This window comes from Peromyscus maniculatus, chromosome 5 (assembly GCF_049852395.1).
Source record: "Peromyscus maniculatus bairdii isolate BWxNUB_F1_BW_parent chromosome 5, HU_Pman_BW_mat_3.1, whole genome shotgun sequence".
In the NCBI taxonomy this organism is placed as follows: domain Eukaryota; kingdom Metazoa; phylum Chordata; class Mammalia; order Rodentia; family Cricetidae; genus Peromyscus; species Peromyscus maniculatus.
In genome coordinates, this window is record NC_134856.1 from 11,114,313 (window position 1) to 11,127,390 (window position 13,078).

The 13,078-nt window shown below is 44.6% G+C and overlaps 1 protein-coding gene across 4 annotated transcripts in view; it reads left to right on the top strand.

Moving 5' to 3' along the window:
* Nucleotides 1–13,078, top strand: part of Bbs2 (Bardet-Biedl syndrome 2) — a 41,059-nt gene that overhangs the window by 5,610 nt on the left and 22,371 nt on the right. For 2 of the 4 annotated variants that reach the window (XM_076571689.1, XM_076571691.1), the window contains exons 2-5: nucleotides 3,423–3,650; nucleotides 8,556–8,681; nucleotides 9,591–9,653; nucleotides 11,215–11,292. In XM_076571689.1, coding sequence (XP_076427804.1) covers nucleotides 3,423–3,650; nucleotides 8,556–8,681; nucleotides 9,591–9,653; nucleotides 11,215–11,292 — 495 coding nt within the window. Of the gene's footprint in view, nucleotides 1–3,422; nucleotides 3,655–8,555; nucleotides 8,682–9,590; nucleotides 9,654–11,214; nucleotides 11,293–13,078 lie in introns of all 4 variants that reach the window. The other 2 variants (XM_076571692.1, XM_076571690.1) reach the window with 1 other exon arrangement.

The following is a 13,078-nucleotide window of genomic DNA, read 5'->3' on the forward strand; positions in this document are numbered from 1 at the left end:
ACTCTAACAGAATGGTTTTGGTATACCTTTAAATAGACATAAAAGGGAAAATCCAACAGAAAAGGATTTCTAGATGGGTCATTGCAACAGATGTATTCAGTGACTAGTTATGTCTTGTTCCTACTGTACTAATGGCAGTGGAGTTCAAAGCAAGCCCAGTCCTGGCCTCAAAGGACGAACACATGTTGGATTCTTTTGCAATGTAAAAATGGTTCTTGCTTTTCAGTACACAGAAAAATGAATTCACAGGTCCACCTCTCTCTCTCTCTCTTAGAAAAATGAATTCACAGGTCCACCTCTCTCTCTCTCTCTTAGAAAAATGAATTCACAGGTCCACCTCTCTCTCTCTCTCTCTCTCTCTCTCTCTCTCTCTCTCTCTCTCTCTCTCACACACACACACACACACACACACACACACACACACACACACACACACACACACGAGACTGTTTTTTTTTTTGCCTGCATTCTGTTCTTCCTTATCATCTGATATTATTCTCTGTTGGTCTCCTTTCTAAATTTTAGACTACACCCCACTTATACCTGTTTACATATATACATTGCAAGTTGGGATCTACATATGAGGGAGAACATGCAGTCTTTCTGAGTTTGGGTCACCTTGCTTAATGTTATAAACATTGGTGTTTTTTTCTTGGGCACCTTTTATCTCTCTTTATAGATCTGGGGAATCAGTTGACTTAGATCACCAGTGTCTCAGCTAGGACAATGCTCTGTCACCTACAGCCATTCCTTTGGAAGGAAATGTCTGTTCATCATGCAGTTGAAGGGACAGGAAGCCTCCCTCGGGACTCTTTCCATGCAGATGAGACCAGGAGCAGTCTGACTCCGGGGTTTCATGTTGCTTTTGGCAAAAACTTGACTCTCATTCCAGACTCTGGGGTGCACGAGTTACTTCCCTTCTGTTTTTTTTCTCAGTGTCTAATTTCTAGAAGACTTTAGGAATTCCTTTGTTCAGAGCTATTACAAAATGAATATGATGTGGTGATTCATGCCATTCCTGGTCTGGGTACCAGGCCTCTTGATTGAGCCCTGTCACTTACAATCAGGGCCTTAATCCTTCTGACCCCATAGAAGTCAAGTGCAATTAATATCACACAAATGAGAACATTAAACAATATTCAAATGCTGCACACATTTTCTTCATGTTTTCTGGTTAGTTCTTTTGAATATATTTTAAATTAATGTGTGTGTGTGTGTGTGTGTGTGTGTGTGTGTGTGTGTGTGTGTGTGTGTATGATGTGTGCAGTGCTACAGTGTGTGTGGAGGTCAGAGGAAGTCACTTCTCTCCCGCCATGTGGGTCCTTGTGATCGAATGCAGGCGTGGTGGTGAGCTCCCTTCCTGCTGGGCTTTCTTGCTGGCCTCATTTTTTTCATATATATATTTGGTTTTTTCGAGACAGGGTTTCTCTGTGTAGCTTTGCGCCTTTCCTGGAACTCACTTGGTAGCCCAGGCTGGCCTCAGACTCACAAAAATCTGTATTTTTTTTTCTTAAACTAATTTGTGTAGGCAGTAGCTTAAAATTAATACTGTCTTTATACTAAAGTAATGAAATATTTAAAATTAGGGCCCAGGAATTTCCAATTTAGTGTTTTTCATTCTTCTGGCATGATGATCCCTTAAAGTTGGTGGGTTTTTTCTCTTTCTTTTTTCATTTATTTATTTATTTATTTATTTATTTATTTATTTATTTATTTATTTATTTATTTATTTATTATGTATACAGTATGCCTACAGGCCAGAAGAGGGCACCAGATCTCATTACAGATGGTTGTGAGCTACCATGTGGTTGCTGGGAATTGAACTCAGAACCTTTGGAAGAGCAGCCAGTGCTCTTAACCTCTGAGCCACCTCTCCAGCCCCTCTTTCTTTTTTAAAGATAATAAAAATTTTCTCAGTGAGAGGGAGCTGGAGAGGTGGCTCTGGGGTTAATAATTTTACTGTTCTTACAGAGGACTAGAGTTTGGTTCCCAATACCCATATCGTCAGCTCATAACCCCTGTAGCTCCAGCTCTAGGGGATCTAATACATTCTTTTGGCCTCAGCTGGTGCCCATACACATTTGTACAGACAGGCACAGAGACATACACGTTAGTAAAAGTAAAACCTTCGGCAGTTTCTGCAATGAAGTCCCACCGTCAGGCTGTAGACCCCCTTGCTTGGTAGCTCTTTAGAAGCCATAGGCCATTCTGATATTTAAGACACTCCACCCCACAGCCGGTTCTCTGTCTCGGGAACAGTGAGAATTCATTTTCTGATGTAAGCTTCATTTCCACAGGTGAAGCTCAGGGAAGTTGAATGATGAATGAAGTCACTCAGATGATCAAATTTATGATAATCAAAACTGTTGAATTTCTGTCTTTGGGACTAATTTGAATTCTTGGTCTTACTAGTGAAGATTATGAAACAATCTTCAAGAATTTGATTTAAATGATGTGTTTTAAGTTTGTAAAGCACATTAAACCGATGGACTATTCTAGGAGCTAGGAAGGGAGATTGGTAGGGACTGGTGTGTGGAAGGTACTGTGGGAAGTGCTTTTCTGATTCCTGTGATCACGTGCTGTATTGTACCAGCTCTGAAGCTGGTTACCAGCTTCCTGTGCTTAACACTAGCAAAGATGGATGCCTCTGACCCATTTGCATCCTGCTGGTGGGGAGCATGCATGCAGCCCTCTGAACCATTTGCATCCTGCTGGTGGGGAGCATGCATGCAGCCCTCTGAACCATTTGCATCCTGCTGGTGGGGAGCATGCGTGCAGCCCTCTGAACCATTTGCATCCTGCTGGTGGGGAGCATGTGTGCAGCCCTCTGACCCATTTGCATCCTGCTGGTGGGGAGCATGCGTGCAGCCCTCTGAACCTTTTGCATCCTGCTGGTGGGGAGCATGCATGCAGCCCTCTGAACCATTTGCATCCTGCTGGTGGGGAGCATGTGTGCAGCCCTCTGACCCATTTGCATCCTGCTGGTGGGGAGCATGCGTGCAGCCCTCATAAGCAGTAGCTGGAGCTCCCTGTGCACTTTCACGACAGGTCTAAGAACCCTGGGACTTCCATAATTCACCAAGGATGGAAGCTGGCTACCAACAGAACTGAGTGTGAATATCTTCTCTTTGTCTTCTGAGACAGGGTCTCTTCTCTCTCTGAGTCCTGGCTGTACTGGAACTCACTCTGTAGACCAGGCTGGCCTCGAACTCACAGAAATCCACCTGCCTCTGCCTCCCACCTCTTCTGCTGGAATTAAGGGCATGAACTACCAGGCCTGGCCTTGTATGAGTATCATAAGCTTTATAGATTAAGGTGACTTCTTGTTATTGTTGGAATCAACTAAACCAATTTTTAAAAACATACTATGTGAATTTGGCATTTTTGGATGTCTTAAGGGAATATGACTTTGTGTTTTTCAGATTTTTATTCATAATCCTCACACACGGAGCCAGCATTTCAATGCATCCAGAGTCTTCCAGAGCCCCCTGGAGTCCGACGTTTCGCTCCTCAACATTAACCAGACAGTGAGCTGCCTGGCTGCGGGAGTCTTGAACCCTGAGCTTGGCTGTGATGCTCTTTTAGTGGGAACACAGACCAGTCTTTTGGCTTATGATATCTACAACAATTCAGATTTGTTCTACAGAGAGGCAAGTACACCCCCTCCAACCCATCAATGCCCATGGTTTGGTTTGGTTTTTGTCAGACAGGAGGTTTTTGTTGATTGGTGGTGTTGGGCACTGAGCTCAGAGCCTGGGCTGTGCGCACCGGTTAAGTGCTCCACATCTGGGCTGCTGTGCACACGGGTTAAGTGCTCCACCTCTGGGCTGCTGTGCACACGGGTTAAGTGCTCCACCTCTGGGCTGCTGTGCACACGGGTTAAGTGCTCCACCTCTGGGCTGCTGTGCGCACCGGTTAAGTGCTCCACCTCTGGGCTGCTGTCCCCGGCCCTCGTCACTTGGATTGAAGCTGTTTGCTGCAGTGTTGTCTTTGTGGTGACAGTGGGAGCTCACCTTCACCCCGGTTTGTGCACATGTAGCCTACTTGTCCGGTTATGGTTGTCACACATTTGGTGACAGTTGGGAGTGTCTCTAGCATGTGTCTCTGTGACACCCTGTCTGTCAGACAGCCCTCTGGTTTCTTTGCGTTAAGCACCACAGCTTGTTGGAGGCCTCCCTGCAGCCTGCCGTCTCCATGTGTCTGCAGCTTTAACACTGAGCTGTCTGTATTTATTATAGGAAAGATAGGGAAGAAATAGTTTTTCAAAAGAATCTCCTATAAACAAACAGCATTTGAATTTATCCACCTAGGTGTGTGTGTGTGTGTGTGTGTGTGTGTGTGTGTGTGTGTGTGTGTGTGTGTGTGTGTGTGTGTGTTGAGATTAGGTCTTCAGTCTCCTGAGTGCTGGGATTACAGACATAGACCAGCTGTGCCTGGTTACACACTTTGTTCATTCATTTTAGTTAGTATATATGAGTACAATTTTTAAAAAGTTCTTTTAAAAATACTTTTTATTGGGGCTGGAGAGATGGCTCAGAGGTTAAGAGCACTGACTGTTCTTCCAGAGGTCCTGAGTTCAATTCCCAGCAACCACATGGTGGCTCACAACCACCTAATGAGATCTGGTGCCCTCTTCTGGCCTGCAGGGATACATGCAGACAGAACACTGTATACACAATAAATAAATCTTTAAAAAGAAAAAAAATACTTTTTATTTATTTTTTGAAAAATGTCTACATTTATACAATGTATTTTGATCATATCCACTGACTGCTCCCCTCTGGATCCACAGCACGTCTCCCTCCTCTTAGCCACTTTCTGCTCTGCTCTGGCCCCACCACCCAACTTCATATCCTCTATTTTTTTTGGTCCTCTGTTGTTTAAATGACACACGGAATCCAGTTAGTGCTGTGAATATGTGCGTTGGTGTGGGGCCATCCACTGGGACACCCACCAGTGGCCATACCCCAAAGAGAAGTGGCCTTCCCTCCCCAGCAGCCAGCAATTGTCCATGGTCCTCAGCTCGTTCCTTATAAAAAGGAATCATAGTATATACATACATTTAGGCTTTTATGTGTCCTGTATTAACATATAATTAAGATACTATACAATTCATCTAAAGTCCCTATTAATTAGTTTGGAACTTTTCAGAGTTTTGGAACATTTGCTACAATCAGTTTTAAACATTTTTATCAACTCAGAAAACCCTCCATACCCCAAAACAGGCACCCTGTTTCCCCTTAGCTTCTGGCCTTAGACAGCAGCAGTCTGTTTTCTTGAGTGCGGAACCATGTCTGTGGGTTTGTGATTGGCTTGTTTTTCCCAGCATGTTTCCCAGGCTAGCCCACTTTGTGCCGTGTGTTAGTGTTTCTTCACTCCTTGGTATGGTAGAATAATGTGCCGTTATATGCATATCCGGATTCCACTTATTGTTTGTTTGTGAGTTAATGGGCAGTCTGCTCTCTGGATTCATCCATCCATCCATCCATCCATCCATCCATCCATCCATCCATCCATCCGAGTTAATGAACATTCTGCTCCCTGGATTTCATCTATCTGTCTATCTATCTATCTATCTATCTATCTATCTATCTATCTATCTATCTACCTATCTATCTATGAGTTAATGGACAGTCTGCTCCCTGGCTATTTTGGGTGTCCTTTACAGCCAGGCGTAGGTAGTGTAAGTTTGTAATTCTGGCACTTAAGAGCTGAGTGAGGAGGATTGTGGATTTTAAGCTAGCATGGACTATATAGTAAGTTTAAGGCCAGCCTGGGCTATAAAGCAAGATGCTGTTTCAACAAAACAAAACCCCCCAAAGCCCTTTTAATTTGGTAATATACTGTTAATGTCTTTATTTGAAATTACTGTGTATTCTTTTTTTGTTGTTGTTTAAGAAAGGGCTTCTCTGTGTAGCCCTGGCTGTCCTGGATCTCACTCTGTAGATCAGGCTGGCCTTGAACTCACAGAGATCCACCTGCCTCTGCCTCCTGGAATTAAAGGTATACACACCACTGCTGGCTACTGTGTGTTTTTGTGTCATTCTGTTGCTCCTGATAAGCACCATGACCAGAAGCAATTTAGGGGAGGAAAGGGCTTATTTCAGCTTACAGGTTACACTGTTGCATGAAGTCAGGGCAGGAGTTCCGGAGAAAGGCTGCTTTCTGGCTCTCATGAGCTCATGCTTAGCTAGCTTTCTTTAAAAGTTGTTGTTATTATTTTATGTGTATGGGTGTAGTGTATGTATGTCTGTGCATCACTTGCATGCCTGGTGCCCTTGGGTGCCAGAAGAGGGTGTTGGATCTCCTGGAACTGGAGCTACAGCCTTCTGGCTTCTGCAGACTCCACAATGCACTTATACGGACAAATACACATAAACAAAATCAATTAATCTTTAAAAAATTAAAAGCCAGAAGTGTAATTGTGAAGCCAAAGGCCTTTCTCCTCCTCCTCTTCTTTCTTTCCCACTTCTTCTTCTTCCTTTTTCTCTTGTTTATTTTTGAGATAAGAGTCTCACCAAGTTGCCCAGGCTGGCCTTGAACTCATGAAGTAGCCAAAGATGCCAGCTAGTTTTTTGTCATCTTGACACAAGCTAGGGTTATCTGGAAAGAGGGGACCTCAAATAAGAAAATGCCCACATTAGACTGGCCTGTAGGCAAGCCTGTGGGGGCATTTTCCTGTTTAAGGACTGATGTGGGAGGGCCCAGCCCACTGTGGGCAGTGCCACCCCTGGGCTGTTGGTCCTGGGCTATATAAGAAAGCAGGATGAGCAAGCCATGGGGAGCAAGCCAGCAGGCCACACCCCTCCATGTCCTACATCCGGGTTCCTGCCTTGGTTTCCCCTGATGATGGACTGTAAGCTGTAAGTCAGATAAACCCCCATGAGCCCAGTTGACCTCAAGCTTGCAGGCTGTCGTCAGGGATTATATCCCAGCACCACTAAGCTAAATACATGTTTGATAGTTATTGTTAAATTGCTCCCTAGGGGACTCTTGTTTTCCTACCTCCCTGTTAGATTATGAGAGTACCTCAGCAGGCGTGGATTTTTTTTTAACCACTGCTTATGTAAGAGGGGGAAATGAATACCATTGGCTGTTTATTTATGCTTCCTTTCTACTGAGTTTATTGTTCATTATTTTCTTACTTGCCATTTATTAGCAGAAAATTAAGTTTGGTGTATTTATTAATTCATTTTCCCAATTCATTATTACATATTATGTTCTATCTATCTATCTGTCTATCTATCTGTCTAGCTATCTAGCTATCTAGCTATTTAGCTATTTATCTATCTGTTGTTGTTCTTTGAGACAGGGTCTTGATGTGTTTGCTGATCTCAAACTCCAGAGCTCAGGCAATCCTCCTGCCTCAACTCTGTGCTTAGCTGAGACTACAGGTGCAATCCTGACTACTTAATATTTAACATCAAACTTTATGTTTTGATTGGCTGGTCTTTTGGCAATTTAAATTTATGAGTGCTGTCTTTTTACACACACATATATATATGTTACAAGCTTTCTTTTGGGCCACCAATCAGCTCCCAAATAAAGACATGGAGACTTAATATTAGTTATGAATGCTCAGCTTTAGATTATGCTCATTTCTGGCTAGCTTTTTTTCTTTAACTTAAATTAACCTGTGTCTCATCATCTATGTTTTGCCTAGGGCTTTTTTTCCTTTCTTTCATTCTGTATGTCCTACTCTTCTGTCTGGCGGCTGCCTAACTCTCTTGTTCTCCTCCTATTTATTCTCTCTGTCCACCAGCCCCACCTATCCCTCTCCTGCCCAGCCATTGGCCGTTCAGCTTTTGATTAGACCAATCAGGTGCCTTATGCAGGCAAGGTGGAACAAATGCAGCACATCTTAAAATAATTCAGCATAAACTAATGTAACACATCTTTACATCGTTAAAATAATATTCCATACACATATATTTCTTTAAAATCTTTTAGGTTAGCATACAATGTACTGGGTTTCATCCTGCATGCTCTCAATTGCTGTCCTTCCCACTCAGCTCCCCATCTGCCCTCCAGCTGCTCCCTTTTTTCTCAGTTAGTAGCCAATTCAATTTTTTTGCATGTAATCCACTAGCCTTTCTATTTCCTACCTATTTTCTTTTCATGATAACCAATCTTTTCTTTATGTACAATTATATATATGTAATTTATGATCTATTTCCCTACACACACACACTCACACATATTTGAATGTTTCATACTTAAAGATTATATAGTGCTGTGTATGGTGGCACAAAAAGATTTCTATCTAAAAGAGGTAAATTTATTTCAGAACTTGGGTATTTAAAGGTGCGTGCCTTGGTCATCGGGAGATGACCAGAACCCCAGGATCAGAAGTCCTGGAGAGCAGCTTGGCATGGGAGCTGGGCTCTCCATGTGCTGGATTCTGCTTGTTCTGCCCGAGTCACAGTGTGGGCCCAGAGAAGCCTGGATGGCCCTTAGGAGGCGAGGGCAGAGTCCGTTGAGTATCTAGAGGAAACACTGGTAACTTCCCCCTCAATGTTCCTGTGCGTCACTGTGTCCTGTCTTTTCCTTCCTAGGTAGCAGATGGGGCAAATGCCATTGTGCTGGGGACACTGGGAGACATCACTCCTCCTCTTGCAATCATCGGTGGCAATTGTGCTCTTCAGGGTTTTGATCATGAAGGAAATGATCTCTTTTGGACGGTATGAAGAACTAAACATTTTGATACTTTTAAGCATTTCCACTTTTAATTTTCTCTAGATTTTTTAAAAAAAGATTTATTTATTATGTACACAGAAGAGGGAGCCAAATCTCATTACAGATGGTTGTGAGCTACCATGTGGGTGCTGGGAATTAAACTCAGGACCTCTGGAAGAGCAGTCAGTGCTCTTAACCTCTGAGCCATCTCTCCAGCCCTCTCTATATGTTTTTTAACCACTGATTGCATTGAATAATGCTTTCAAAAAACTGAACGGACTGATAGGGCTGGGGAGATGGCTCCATTGTTAGAGTACCCTCCTCAGGCAAGACCTGAGGTCAGTCTTCAGAACCCACATAAAAATGGTGAGTTTGGCTGCCTGAACCTGTGTCTCAGCACTGGGAAGGTGGAGACAGGAGGATTCCTGGAGTTTACTGGTTTCCCACCCAGTCTAATCCAGTTGGGAACTACAGGCCAGTGAGAGACCCTGTCTCAAAGGAAGTGGATAGAGGGTGACACCTGAGGTTGTTGTGATATCCCTAGGCATACACATATATATACATATACATACACATATACATATACACATACACATACACACACACATATATACATATACACATACATACACATATACATACACATATACATACACATACACACATACACATACATATACACACATGCACACGCACACGCATATGCATATGCATATACATATACACCCATGCCCACACAAGAATATAGAATATGTACACGTATATGTACACACAAAAAGAATAATTTTTAAAAGCAGGATAATATGTATATTAACTGTAGGTAGTATTGAGAACTCACTTCCCTTCATGAGCTGATATTTTTTGGATTAAATGAAAAAGGATGGTTTATTAATGACTTTGTGTTTTATTTTCAGGTTACTGGAGACAATGTTCATTCCCTGGCTTTGTGTGACTTTGATGGTGATGGGAAGACAGAGGTGGGAGGCGAAGTGGCCGTCAGTGCTCTGTGCAGCTGAATATGTTTTCTTCCCACAGTGACATTAGCTTCTCCTGGCTGTTTTTACATATGAGCTCACTGGTCTCTCTCCCCTGGCCCTTGCCCCCTCCTTCCCTCTCTTTTCTCCTTCATCTCTGCTCCTCCTCTTCTTCCTCCTCTCACTGTCTCTGTCTCTGTCTCTGAGACATAGGAAGAGAGAAGGCTGACAAAATTATTTCTTTTGACATTATTCTGATAATTCTGTATTAATATAAGAAATCACCCTAGAACTCAGATCCTTGAGAAGCTGGTATGTGTACAGTGTCTACTGTGTCCTAACGTAGCCCACTTTCCGTGGTGTTTGAGACAGGGCTCTGTCTTGAGCATACTATGTCAGGAACATAGACAAAAATGTGTTTGTGTCTTTCCACAATTCCAGAATTCATTAGAGATCAATAAATTCACAGGGTGCCAGGGTTTTTTCAGGTGGTCATTCTTTCCTGGCTGGCCCTGCCTGAAGCAAGCAGACTTCTTTGATTACAGTCGTACTTGCTAATGTTGCTCTCAGCTCACACACTGGACAGCACAGAGTAACCAGAAGTCTGCCTGTGTGTGTATACACGCAGGTTACGGTGTGGCCACACAGGGCTAAGGGCTCGAGAGGCAGGGGAGGTAACAGAGTCACATAGTCTCCACCATGCCCTGGGGAGCTGAGGTCCGATGCAGGAACTTCTGCAGCAGCTGCTACCCCTGTGCTGCCTGCTTGTCTGTCTGTCTGTCCGCTGTAGAGTCGGAGTACAGCTGCAGAGGAGTGATGGTCAGGACCAGGGCTGGGGGATGGACGGGCAGATGGCAGATTGAGTAGACCGCATCATGTCAGGGACTCAGCTAAGCTGAAGGCCCCCAGACCATCAGGAACGTGACAGGTCACTGCACCGTGGCAGTGTTAAGTACCCACCTCTTTGTGGGGTCCAGGTGAAGGAGCTGCACCCTTTCCTCAGGCTGGTAGGGCCAGTGAGCTCTCAGGCCTGGTTTTCCTGGTGTTATTTTGACACAACATGTGCCCCCACAGTCCAATTTTACCTCAGGAAAATGGCAGCATTCTGTTTCTAGAAATAAGTCATTTATCAGTCTGTGTGGCATGGATGGGTGCTCCTGGACAGATGGTACATTCTTGTGTTTACAGTCTCTGAGGGCAAGGCAGTTCTGACACAGCATGGAGCACGCAGCGGGAGCACACAGCGGGAGCACCCAGCGGGAGCACCCGTGCTCAGGAACCCAGTCTGAGCACAGCAGGCTTCCATCAGCAGCAGGGGGCGCTGCTGCCTCAGGAAGGCACTTGTCCTGGCAGGCTTGCCCTGCACTGTGGGACTGGCTGTGGCTTTTTCTCTCCCTACCAAAATCAGTTACATCCCCCCTCCCCCTGAGCACTGGATTTCTAGAAGGCTGGAACTGGTGGGTAGCAATAGCTGCAAAGGGATGGCTTTTGTTTTTAATTTATGAAACTTTGCTGGGTTTACACATTAGATTATGATCCTGTGACCCTCTCTTCCCTTTTTCAGCTTCTTGTTGGATCTGAAGATTTTGACATCCGGGTTTTTAAAGAGGATGAGATTGTGGCGGAAATGACAGAAACAGAGGTAGGAACTGCTACTTCAGATTGGTGACCTCGGGCTGCTAGAGAAGTCAAGGGTGCAGAATGGTGACCTTGGACTGGGTAGGACAGCAGTGCACTCAGGAACACCACAGCCCACAGTCTTCAGGAGAAAAACTTACATTTTTTATTATTTACTCATAATTGTTGTTATAACTGACAAGTTCTGACTATGTAGTTCTGGCTGGCCTGGAATTCGATGTAGACAAGACTGGCCTCAAATTCACAGGTATCCGTGTGCTACCATGACCCCACGTTTTTGTTTTTTTCTGAGTCTCATGTAGGCCTGACTGTTCCCACAGTTGAATGGTGGGACTACAGGTGTGCACCACCATGCCTGGCCCAGACTTCTTATAATGTGAAATTACACTTGTGGACAGAGAGGTGAAGGTGAGAAATGAGTGCAAAAAGCAATAGTGTAAAAGTGTGTGTGTGTAGAGGCACCGGGGACCCAGTTCATGAGAATGTGCTTATGTGAGTTTTTCCAGAAGGTGGGGCCTTGCTGCCACTGGATTCTTGTTGTTTTGTCTTCTGAGACAGAGTTTCACTCTGTAATAACCAAGGCTGGCCCAGAACGTGAGTAGCCCAGGTTGACTTTGAATTCATGGATTCTCCTGACTCAGCCTCCCAAGTGTTGAGATTACAGATGTAAGCCACCATACCTGGTTTTTCTGGATTTTTTAAAACTTGTTTTATTTTTTTTATTTTTGGTTTTTCGAGACAGGGTTTCTCTGTGTAGCTTTGCGCCTTTCCTGGAACTCACTTGGTAGCCCAGGCTGGCCTCGAACTCACAAAGATCCGCCTGTCTCTGCCTCCCGAGTGCTGGGATTAAAGGCGTGCGCCACCACCGCCCGGCTAAAACTTGTTTTATGTATATGGGTCTTTTGCCTACATGTAAGTCCGTGAACCATGTGCTTGCCTGGTGCTTGCACAGGCCAGAAGAGGATGTTGGATCTCCTGGAACTGGAGTTACAGATGGTTATGAGCCACTGTGAGGGTGCTGGGAATAGAACTTGGGTCTTCTGGAAGAGAGGCCAGTGCCCTTAGTCACTGGATCATCTCTCCAGCAGCTTATTTGATTCTTAGAGGGATTTATAGCTTTCCCCAAGACCCCCACCCCCCAAAAAAGCACCACTCACTGACCTGCCAAGGCTGGGTTGTACTTTATCATCTCTTTCGTACTAATTTGTAGTGAGTCTTTTCCTATTGGGTGGTAATCTTTTGGAAGTGTTGGATTTCCAGTTTTGTCACTATTAGATGTGATGCTAGAGTTCTTTGAAGCACCTTTTCCCTGAGTCCTAGAAAAGGAGAGTGGACCATGGGATAGAGCCAAGGATCAGAGGGAACTAGTTGCTACTCTGTCCACAAAGGAAGAAAGGGAAACCTTTCACTAAGGATCCGCTGTCTTAGTTAGGTTACCATTGCTGTGATGAAACAGCATGACCAAAGCAGCTCGGGGAGGAGGGGGTCTCTTTGGCCATCCCCTGCATCACAGTCCATTGAGGGGTGCCATGATAAGAACGCAAACAGTCAGGAACCCGGAGGAAGGAGCTGATGAAGAGGCCATGGAGGGGTGCTGCTTACTGGCTTCCTCCTCATGGCTTGCTCAGCCTGTTTTCTTATAGAACCCAGGACCACCAGCCCAGGGATGACACCACCCACAGTGGGCTGCCCCCCCCCCCCCATTGATAATTAAGAAAATGCCCTACAAGCTTGCCAACAGCCCCATCTTATGGAGATAATTTCTCAGTGGAGGTTCCCACTTATCAGAC